The sequence below is a fragment of the Lycorma delicatula genome, chromosome 12 (assembly GCF_047948215.1).
Source record: "Lycorma delicatula isolate Av1 chromosome 12, ASM4794821v1, whole genome shotgun sequence".
In the NCBI taxonomy this organism is placed as follows: Eukaryota; Metazoa; Arthropoda; class Insecta; order Hemiptera; family Fulgoridae; genus Lycorma; species Lycorma delicatula.
Window position 1 is genome coordinate 63058602 of NC_134466.1, and position 12591 is coordinate 63071192.

The window sequence follows — 12591 nt, forward strand, 5'->3', positions numbered from 1 at the left end:
AGCAAAAACTTGTGCCTCGTCTTTAAGCTTTAGACCATTGACACTAACACCTTGCAAAGTTGGAGTGGTGAATTTTCTGAGATGTTCCATGATTTTTTTAAATCCATTCTTGGTGTATTTTATCTTCTTAGAGTACAATACGAGCTATCGTACTTTTCAGTACACCAGTTATAGTATATGCTGGCTTAGGTTAGGTAGATACATTTTTATTTTGTCAAGAAGCTTTATTCGTTCACCCAATGTCATATCTTACACAAAATTTTAATTCACATTCTAATTAACTGTTAACAGGAGATTAACAACAAAAATTGACACAGTTTAAAAACATTGATACAGGCCTATGCATAAAAATGTCAGCAAAATTTGTGATACAACTGGAAATAAAAAATCAAAAACTATAACTTCAGATAACAAAACAGCTGGACAGTAACAAAAATGAGAGTTATCGTACACTCTTTGTTGGTAAAATTAAATTATTCACACTTGTGAAATAAAAAAAAAACTAAAGAGAAGCATGGAAATATAAAGTTCAATGTACACTATATGAAAGACAAGTGGCAAACCATAAATTGCAAAGGAGCTAGTCGTTTGAGATGGGCATGACTCACTGAAATTCTTAGAAACCGTAATTTAGAATGGATTTGTTAAACATCGATCACATCACAGGTGATGTCATGTACTATGACAAACTCCTTTATTATGATTAATTATGTTTGTTATTATGATTATCATTTGATTAATTATTTATTATTTGTTATGATTAATGGAAAGAAGCATCATTACTGCAGTTTATCTGTTAAAATGTATACTGCCTCTATCTCGCACCATTATCTAGCCACATAATTCTCAGAACCACAAAATTTGTTGTTCACCACTGGCCATATTTGTTTTTAATTAGAAATATACATCAGATATTGGCCCAAATAAGCGGTGTTATCAACCAAATAAATGAAATACTTATCTGTGTAAAATCTTATTTCGTTTTTGTTGTTTAAAGAACTGTCCCTAAAAACCGGCTGTTCCAATTAACCAGTGGTATATGGAATCTACTGTATTATTTTTTATTACTTGATTTTTACTTCTCTTTTAAGGAGGTAAATTAGTTGAGGTAATTTTTAATCAATTTGAATAAAGGATTCTTCAATAAGTAAAGGAAGGAGGTTGTCATTTTTTTACATTCTAACCTTGTTCTTCAACAGCCTGATTTCAATGATTCTTTTGTTATTTTGTAGAGGAAATACTCTATTTATTTGATGAGCCTGTTGTAAGTTTTCCAAAAAAACTTTAAATGAGGACTTTCTCAATGAAAAATGAAATTAAATGCACTGATGATTTGAATGATTTTTGATACTTTTTTGTATCTTTGTTTCTTTTTCATTTCGGTGGAATTTTCTTAGCTGTATCTAGATTTTAAATGAAATCAAAATTAACATTGCAAAATAAGCTACAACAAAACAGACTTCAAAAAACTCCACTAAAAATTAAAAATACACTTTCTGATCCTGTCTAAATTTTGATTTTTTTTTTTGTCTGCTCTTAATAATTGTTACAAAATTGGTTTTGTTTTTAATAAAAAATTGTGATTTGTTTTTATTTGATGCTGATTGAAGTAAATGTTGAATAAGAATTGAAAAATTATTCTTTATCTTTTAGTGCAGTTTTTTAAAGTTGGTTTTATTTATTTATATTTTTACAAGTTTTTCTATTTGTTTCATCAAAGAAGGTTTGTATGTAGTGGTTTATATATTGGTGACACCAGATATATTGACCACAGTCGTTGTTGCTAATGATATAGTGAATGTACTTAATAAGTCTCAGGATTTTTACTTTACTAATCTTTTTTTTAACATTTAGAGAACTGTAGTGGTCCTGTTGAAAATGAAAATATTGAAGATAAAATTTCTGAATTGGCTGCCTTGAAGGAGCAATCGAATAGAATGCATACTGCTTTATCAAACATTACAGCATCACATCTCACTTCAAGTTCATCATCATCAATTAATGCTGCTAATCTGCATAATAATTCACAGGTAAATTTAAATTATGTACTTATTTTATCAGTTTATTCATATTTTATGTCGCCCGCTATGTTATCTGATAGCTTTTGTGATTATTATATGAATACTCCTTTTACTTACTTGGAAATCACTTATGGCTTTCTATTTCTTCCTGAAATTAACAAGTACTGTAAAAGAATGTATGCATGTTGTAAATAGGGCATATTAATCATGATTTTCATCATCAGGAAAGTAAAAGTTGCAGTTAGACTTTATAATATGTACGGTTACAGAGAAATAAACAAATTTTAAAATGAAATATTATAAAATAAATTCATTCATGATATTTGAAAGAAAAATATGTGCAATTTATGAGTTATGTAGACTAAAATTTGTATATTTTGATGACATTGCAAATGATCATCTCTGAGCAGACATAGTAACATCATGCTTTCTCATAGTAAAATTTTCCATGATTAGGATAACATTTCAACAGAAATTTTTGTAATTTATTTTTAAATGTTGGTTTTTACGTTCTTATTAATAGCAGCTCAACTTTAAATTTTATTTAAATCCAAGAAAAGAAATCTCTCATGGTTGAGTCAAAGTTATTCAAGGTCAAGGACTATCATCATTCTTGGAAATAATTAAGTAAACAAATATCTGTTCATCAGCTGCCAATAGTATTCTCGCTGTTTATTACATTGACCTATTTTATTAAAACTGAGTACCGTAATTCCCTTAAAAAATTTCATAAGTTTGTAAGTAATTTGGATCATGGTAACATAGTGAGCAGATATGAAAGAAGTCAAAAATTCGGTTACTGAAAATGTAAACATTTATGTAGTGTTAAATGCGAATTTATCAGTTACAACTCTGACATGACTAATTTTTTTTTTGTTTATGCAGGTAATTTGTAACATAGTGAAATAAAGTATACTTATACAGTATGTATAGTACTGTACAGTATACATATTCTATTTTACATCGTAGGAAAATTTAGTACTGTACTTTACATATAGCATTAAATGGATATACGTATTTTTAGGTAGATTTTATAAGATTCAGTACATAATATTATACTTGTACTGATAATATTCAGTACAGTAACAAAATGACTTATAATTTGTTTTATGCCTTGACATTTGATGATACAAGAAATATGGGTGGCAGCAGATTTGTGCAGCTGGTGAGAAGTATCCACATTGTTTTCAGACTTAGGTATAACAGTGAATATAGCAGCAAACAGAAAAATTTTCATATAATCATTACAAAAAAAAGTTTCCTTATTGTTTAATAAATTGATTATCGTAAGATAAAATATAGTTCAGTAATACTAATTATAAATACAAAATAATTAAAATAGATTCTTAAGTAGGAAAATATAAAATAGTTTATAGTATAAAATTCATATTAAAATTGAACAATTTACAATACCTTCTGCATTTCATTGGCTCTCCCTATGAATTTAAAAAGTTTTTGGGATGATCATCTTCCAAGTTCAAAATTAGCTTAGTTTACTGAGGTATACAGATGTTATTGAATGAATGAAACATTAGATTAGAAAACAGATTGAATAAATTAATTTTATTTTATTTTTATTTCAATTAAAAAATAAATTAAATTGAATTTAATTCAGATTTTACTTGATTTTATTTTATTCAATTTATTTAATTTTAATTAAATAAATTGAATGAATGAACTGTGAAATCTCACTCCAAAGTGTGTCATTACTGTAGACCTATTCAACTAAAGTTAGTACATTTTTCTTGAGTAGAATGTTATTTCTGATCAGCTTTTCTTGTATTTGTTATCTTATATGGGTTATTAGAAGTTGTGTTGTGCATACATAAAACACTGGCTGAAATGGTTTTCTCTGTTTCTTATTATTTTATTTGTTGAAAGGAATTTGGAAGCTTTGAAGAGGAGGATGAAGATGACAAAGGAGAAGAAATAATTCACTCAAAGATTAAACAAGACAACAGAACACAGGTCATATCCCATGGTCATCAGCAGCAGTCTGCTGTTAATATGGCAATGGCAAGCCGTGCTACCTCTGTTGCATCGGATAGTAATAGTGCTGGTGTATCATCAAATATTACTGCTCAACAGTTGCATACTAAATCATTGTTAGTGCATTGTTTTAATTGCTTGTCTTATATCCCCATACCTATTTAAAAACATAGATAAATTAATACATTTTTTTTAATACATTGCCTCAAAGCAGGCAATGTGTTATTCCAACTTATTAGAATAATCTGTTATTATAAATATAATCTATTATTTCAATTTCATTGGAATATTAGAAATACTTAAGTAGTAAATTGATGGTTGTTCAGCTATATTATTTTCAGGTACAGGTATATTAGTTTTTCACTGATTGATCGGGAAGTTTTAATCATTTTTATGATTTCATTTGCTGTAAATAGGTTAAAGATTTTTATTATAACTCCAGAGTTTGGGTATGTTTGTTCCTTTGGATTAATATCAACATTAAAGTCATCCAAAAGAAAAATATATTTGTATTTATGAGTTTTTTCTTATAAAATCATAGATAAATTATTTGTATAGATATCATAGATACCTAATGGAGGTTGATTTAAACCAAAAATAACATATTGGTGTTTTCTCTGCTTAATTGTTGAAACTGAATGTATACCCTGAAAAATTCTACTTAATTCTCTATTTTGCTTAGTTCCTGCCCCATTTACTATCCATTAAATTTAATTACATTCATACCTATTTTGTCATCTGAATTTTGTTTTTCTTGGTTTATATTTTAGCTTTTTAAAAGTTTGTCTTTTTTCCTTGTACAGTACAAATTTTAAATCTACATAAAGCACTTTCTGGTTCAGCTTCAAGATCAAAATTTGCCATAGATAAAGATCAGATATAGTTGAATACATTTATAATAAAATATTTGATATTAAAGAAATATATTACATAAATTAAAGACATTGCATCCCTTAATTTCATATCCCTCATCATATGATTTCTTATTTATAGAACTGTCTATACTGACTAGCTAATTTTACTCACTAGAATTTACTTTGTAAAACTACTCGCAATTAAATTTAAAAAATGTCTTCAGAAAATTTAATCGTAAAATAGACGTGCTAAATTATTAAATGAAATGACAAGTTTAAGCCAGGTAGATTTCTAAATACAGATTAGGTTTGACTAACTTACCATAGCAAATACAAACATTACCTGTATTGTGTATATTGTTTTAGTAATTCTATTGAACTTAGGTTTATTGACCTTGTACATGGACAAGCTCTTCAACTGTAGTACAGTTTCGATTTTTACTATTAAAATTAATGTTATTGTATTAGAAAACATTCGTAAAAATATTTTAATAAATTTAAAATTATAAAAGAATATTTGATTTTGGCTCCTTATCATTAGTAAAGCAATGAATTTTCTCAATCACTGTTAATAAATTTCCCCAAATGTATAGTGTATCTTTAATGGGAGGCTGTAGTTTTGGAAGAAAATAAGATCAGTTACTTTTGTAACAGAATCTTTTATGTATGTTTACTTTAATACTAATATTTGTCTCTTCTCATTATTGGTGAGTATGATATGAGATATATCCAGAAAGTAGTTCCATTTCTAAATATTACTGCTGCAGTGCTTCGATTATGATTCTGCACGTGTGTTCTAAGCCTATGCCATTCTTATTCAGTAGTGTGTCTGTTCACTTCTTAGTGTGTATTATAACGTTTAAGAAAATTGAGAAACCCACTGTGTGTGAAATTACAATATTAATTATAATATTATAAATATTAAATATATGAGATAATAATATTTATCTTATCTGTGATCTTTTTCTTGACTGCAAAGATTATTAAATCGGTTGAAATTCACCATCAGATTTGCCGCGTTAATGGAGAAAATGCAGTGAGTGATTCCATGTTATGGAGATGAGTGGGATGTGATTTGATGCATACAATTGATGACAAGATTAAAGAGAACAGATGATTCACCAAGTACCTTTTTTCATGCATTTTCCAGTAATTTCACATTTGCTTTTACATAAAATGTCTGAGAAATTGAATTGTTAAAAATTGTGTGCATGCTGGTTGCCTAAGATGTTTATGGAAAATCACAAAATGAAATGGTTGAATAGCGCATTTGAATTTTTGACTCTGTACAGAGAACAGGCATCAACTTCTTCAGCCATATATCATTAGGGATGAGACATGGGCATCACAAGTAATGCCTGATATGAAATGATAATTTGTGAAATGGTGATACCCTCTGTCACCCAGAAAGACAAAATGTAAGCTATAATGTTTTCCACCTGCAAAATCATGTGTCTAAATAGTGATGTTGTTGTGAAAAGCCAAAATAATTGCATCGTGTAATCCAGAATAGGCAATGTGGCTTGCTTACCCAGGACGTTGTGTTGATTCATGGCAAAACTCGACACACTGCCACCACAATGTGGGTTTTATGAGTTTGTTCTTGATCTTTTTAATAGCTACTTGGAACTTACTTTCTGGATAACCTATCATATAATGGTGTATTTTTCAATTTTACATACTAATTTCTTTTTTTATCTATTGTATCTTTGTAAAAATTTGTCTTCATTGTTTTTAGGAAGTTGCATGAAGCTAAGGCCAGGTTACACCATTTACAAGAGCTTCTTAATTTAGTGGAATAATTTAGAGAAGCAGGTAAACCAGTTCCACAGAAAATATTATTACTGCTTAGTTCATCAAATGGGCCTTTATCAGGAGATGACAATTTGGACTTGTAAGTGCACATTGTTTTTAATTTTACTCCAGATCTTTATTAAAATGATAATAAATTTCATGAATAATCGTGGGAAAAGTTACACTATAAGAAAATCATTTCATAGGGTATATTTATAAAATTGAAAAACAGTTGAGCGTTATGGGAAGCAACTTTTAACAGCAGCTTATATGAATCTGTTTATTGTTTGGAATTATTTTTTTAGATTCATTACTATCAAAGCAGTTCAGTGTTTAGTTCTGTAATGTAATTTGTATATTTAACAATTATTTTTATCACCACTTTAAATTTAGAAATTCAAGGATTTTTATTGATGCAGTTTACCAAAAATTCTGTATTTACTATTTGTCTATTTTTAATATGGACAAAGTTCTAAGTCTAGATTTTACTAATTTTCACTTAAATTTGTGAAAACTCCTGGGCAAAACTGTTTACTAACTTGGTTAGAGTCGGCCATTCCTTATTTTTTATTTCTTTTTTCTCTAATAATTGCCTCAGTAAATGTGTCAACTAACAATCTGATTCCATCTGTGATGGTATGCTGACACCTTCAGTACTGATGGCAATTCATCCGCTTCATCTTTTAAAAATAATTCTTCATTTGGGTTTAGGCAACTGTGGGATTGTACTTTCCTATCTGGATTTGCACAAATGCTCAAACTAGTGTCTGAGGTACTTATCAGGTAAACAGGCCTTCCACTCTTCCTAAGATGTATGTCAAAGTCTGTGACATATATAAAATGAAAAAAAAAACAACATGTATTTTCATTAGTTTTAGGGTTTCTATTTGCTGAAAAATTTGAATGAAAGTATTTTTGTGTTTTAAAGTATTATAAGACAGTTTACACTTAACTGTGGTTTTATTTTGAAAATTAGTAAGTAAATGAACTTTCCTTTAAACAATTATTGCTTAATTTTACAAATAACTATTGTTATAATTTTTTGTTATACTGATCATAACGTCTTTTTGCCAAAAGCATACTGTCTGTTCGGTTATTCATATTGTGTGGAAAATGTGTAATGAAAATTTATATAGGAAAGTTGACAGAATTTCTAAAAAAAGATAATGTTTGTTAGTAATGAAAGATTATGTTGATGTTTTTAAGTTAATATTTTGTTGTTCTCAGAAGCTCTTGTAGGTTGTAATAAGTGTTAAAAAAGTAAATAAAACTTAAGTACTATTAAATTAAAATTTGATGATTGTCCTCTTTTTATTTTCATTTGTATTTTTTAAGATTATTTTTATACTTAACATCTAGAAAACTTTCATAAACGCCTTATAGTCTTGAAATCATCAGAAATTAAAATTTAAAGAAAAAATCATCCAGTTGGAAAAAGAGCAGGTGTAGATGATCTAGAACTTCCCCTTCCTTATGATTTTTTTTTTACAAAGTGTTTTTGTGTTTCTTCTCATGTAGAAGACTGATTTTATTAGTTTTTCTGCAGTGTGTAATTCTCCTCCTATCAATATTACTTAAATGCCAACTAGTAAATAATGTGAAGTCCTGTGAATGGAAGTAAACTACTTTTAAAAAAAAAATAAACTAATTTAAAAAACTGCATCAAAAATAAAGAAATAGGAATTGGAAGGTGTTTAATTTTTAAATACTTAGTGCTGTCTTTGACGTTGGTTTTATTACGGCTTAAAAAGTTTGTTTTTTGCTAAAATTATTTTTAACAAAAACCCAACTTACTGCTTAGATGTGTAATTTATCTGATCCAGTTGTTGAATTTCTGTTTTTTTTTTTTTTTGTGCCATAATTTATTCATCTATGACTAACTTATTGTATTCTCATTGCTGATTATTTTGTGTAAGTTTTCCAGAGTATGACGTGAATCTTTATTATTAATTTTTATATTGATGTACAGTAAATATTGTTTATAGTGACCTCTAAGGGGCCGACGATTTTAATTCATTGTAACCGATAGTCACAGTAACTGATGTTTAGGTAGCTTTTTTGTGGTACTACTTTAATATGCCATCTACACGGGTATTGTAATACATTAAAATAATAATGTTTAAAAATAATAATAATTTATTTCTGTAATAGAATAATATAAAAGAAACAGAAGTATGCAATAATAAATACAAATACGGTAGAGTAAAATAAGATGGAAAAAAAATTGTAAAAATTACTTTTTCTGCAAAAAGTCTGTTATTTTGCTTTGTTTTGAACATTTCGTGTTGTAATACAGTTTATGAAGGTTCTTTTCTAAATCAAAAGAAACACTCTTTGTTTCTTAATTAATAATTTCTGTAAAACTGAGAAACTGGCAAATGGTTTTCATTGCCGCTAAAACTTCTGTAAGATTTGGCAGGTTGATGTCTTCATCGTTGTTGCTATTGTTACCTTCATTGTCATTACCTATGTCCCCATCTATTTCACTAGTACTGAAGCCACTACATCATCTGTTACAGTTTCATGTGTTTTTAAATCTTTGTCAACCTCTTGATAATCTTCAAGCAATGCATTTGCCAACGATTGGTTTTGCAGACTATTGCTCTATTCCACTAAAGATTCTTCTTTGCATGTGATGTCAGTAACTTCGCCAGCCTGTGGTAAAAATCCTGCATGTCGAAAGCGATTTTTTTACAGTCAGCGGAGAAACCTCATTCCATGATCTTTCTAATGTAATTATAGCATCCAGAATAATTATTTTGTGTTTCCATTTTTTGATCTAAATCGTGTATCATTTGTAAAATTAGGTGTTTTTTGTAGTGACTTAATCATGCTGACTTTTCATGCCTTGATCTAGGGACGTTAAGGTTGCTTTTGTTTTTGGTAGTAAGACACTAACTTTATACACAGAAGATTTTCAATGTGTGGATAAGCCAGACAGCCTATAACCAGAATTTTTTTGTCAGTTCCAGTCATATTTGTAGCAGTTAGTATTGCTAGTCTTTCTTTTGATAAGTTTCCCCCAAACACATTTCGCCTTTAAACTGAATGGTTCTTTGTGCCGTCAGTTTAAAAAAAGACCGGATTTATCAGCATACAGATTTTTTCACCTGAATAGTGCTCTTTAATTTTGGCCAAATAGTTTCTAGCCATTTTTCTGACACACCGGTTGGAGCTGCTGCGGCCTCGCCGGTTATTCTCCCTTACACAATATCTTGATACTGATGGAACTATTGTATCCAAGCTGAAATTATTTCACATGGCTTACCCAATTTTTCAGAAAAATCTTTCACCTTAGTTTGCAGTATAGGGCTGCTAATAGGGATATCACTAATCACTAGCCCTCTGGTATTTAAACCATTTTAACAGCGCTTGGTCTGCATCATTATGTTGACAAGGCCATAATTTTTTTTGATTTCATAGAATTTGTTTAAAACTTTTCTTAATTTTTTCACAGTTCTGCCACATCGATATTGTCTTATGTCCTATGCCTAATTTTTGGGCAATGTCTTTATTAGTTTCACCATTCTCTAATCACCAGATAATGTCCTCTATTGCAAATGTTTTTCACGAAGTCATAATTAAATTATTATTAAATGAATTACACAGGATACGTAAAGTAAAATACTGTACCCACACGATATGATATGCTCACAGCAAAAGATTAATAACTGAATACGGGTGCTTCAATTTACAATAATCTGGTACAGGAAGAAGATAAGAAAAACAAGAACTAAAACTACATTTGCAGATAAAAAGGAAAAGATGACTCATTTTAACCAAAAATACTTTCTTTACAGAAATATTTCTGTAGCTACAATGTTGTTATACTATGTTACTTCCATCCGTCATTATAAGCAATAAAATGTTGCATTGAAGTAGAAAAAGTAAGTCATAATAACCGATTTGTCTCTGTAACCGGTGTAATTATAAACAATATACATACAGCATTTATGAATTAACAGTATACCAAACAAACCGACAAAGTTTTGGTCACTGTATCTGATATGTCATTGTATCAGATGTCTGTAAAGGATACTATATTTTGTATTTTAAGAATAGTGTAATATTTAATATTATCGCACAATTGAATTTTTATTTATCAAACAAAATGCTCCAACATATCAGTAGAAAACATGTTTTCTGCTGGTCTTGTGGACATAAAATATTTTACTCCTTTTTCTTGGTGCTTAATTTTTATCATATAAGCTCAAGTTTGTATATATATAGAAATATAGAATGGGGAAATTGAGGTATATAAAAAATGCTATATCTAACTGGGATTCAAAAGTGGGATCTTTCAGATGAAAGATGTTATCTCTCTCGTCATGGAGGCTGGCATTTTGTTACCACTGTTTATTTTATAAACATCTGTACTGTTATACTTATTTTTATTTATTTTATTTTTTAATTCTGTTATCTGATAATTTGGTAACTTATTAGAACATTAAAAAAAAATGACAGTGGTTATCTCGTAAATATGGTTGTTGGATTTAGTAAATTTATATCTTTAATGTTGAAATTGTGTTCACTACATATATAAATTTTTTTTAATTAATCCATTTTTATCATCAAATTTTTATTTTATCAACTTCTTTATGTCCCAACTAATCTTGTGGGTGGATGTATGAGATGTAAGAGGCATTCTGTGGGAGTAATAGTATTCACTATATAATCAGTCCCTGTGATAAATAGCATGAAGAGGTTAGTCGTAGAACTGAATTCTGCATTTTGGTGGGCTTGGAATGCCATTGTGCAACATTGATACATATTGATGTATGTAACACACAATATAGTCTAAGACTTTAAATTATTAATCATACTATAAAAATTAGAAAATGTTTTGATAATATTGATATATTGATCTTTCACTAATTCTTATTATTGTTAATAATGGTTTCCTGCTAACAGTTTTAGCTTATGATTTTATGGAAAAAATACTTTTTTTAATTTTATGGAAAATTATATTTATAATTTTATGTATAAAATTTTAATATTATTAATATTAAAAAGATTTGTAGATTTATTGTTTTCTGTTTCTTGTGTGTTTTGTGTATTTTGAAAAAATTGTTCAGTTGATTATTTTATTACTTTTACAAATTATGTGTATATTATAAATACTAAAATTTCACCACTACATCTGATCCAACATTTTTATTTAGTATGCATTTAAAAATAATGTGCGTAATATTAAAAATCACTACATACGTCTTCCGATTACTACACTAAGAAGAACCCATTGGACCTTTCTTTCCATAACAATGTATCATGGAATGTAAAATAATTTTGATTTGAACAATGTAGTGTTATTGCTTGATTAATGATGATTTATTGGTTTATACTGTTATAGTCAAGTAATTTTTGTACAAGTTTTATATTTCCTTGTTAAATTTCTTTAATGTTGCACAAAATAAAATAGTTGTATTTCCTAATTGTATTTCTTTTAAATTTTCTACTAACTTTTTGATCTCGTGGAGTATATTTTCTACTTTATCTTTGCAGTTATTTAATGGCTTTAGTTCAGAATTTTAATTTATGAGGTCAAATTATAGTTTATTAATTCTTTTTTTTTTAATTTATTTACTTGCACATATTATGTTTTGTATATTTTAATAATAGGAATATTATCTGCTTTTTTAATGGGTCTATTGAATAAAAAATTTTTTTTAATTTTTTTTATTTCTTTCTATAAATGTATTAGTTTAATTGTATATTATTATTTAATTATTAACATGTGATTGTAAAAAATATCTTTTTATAAATAATATTCAATAATAACAATGAAACAACAAAAAAATATGAAAAAAAAATCAGAAGTTATTAGTGAAATAAATTTTATGTACTTTTAAAAATGTGCATATGTAATTTAATTGGCATTATTACATGTGTGCATGCGCGCATACACACGTGTGTATAATAGATTTGGTGAAATA

The 12591-nt window shown here is 28.0% G+C and overlaps 1 protein-coding gene across 4 annotated transcripts in view; it reads left to right on the forward strand.

Annotated features, from left to right (window-relative positions):
* The window catches only part of LOC142332976 (uncharacterized), a 56541-nt gene that overhangs the window by 22849 nt on the left and 21101 nt on the right, over positions 1-12591 (forward strand). For 3 of the 4 annotated variants that reach the window (XR_012758465.1, XR_012758467.1, XR_012758466.1), the window contains exons 3-5: positions 1855-2030; positions 3903-4126; positions 6603-6758. Coding sequence is in view for 1 of the 4 variants with exons in the window: in XM_075379733.1 (XP_075235848.1) it covers positions 1938-2030; positions 3903-4126; positions 6603-6666 (381 nt within the window). In the remaining 3 variants the exon portion in view is untranslated. Of the gene's footprint in view, positions 1-1854; positions 2031-3902; positions 4127-6602; positions 7956-12591 lie in introns of those variants that run through there. The other variant, XM_075379733.1, reaches the window with a different exon arrangement.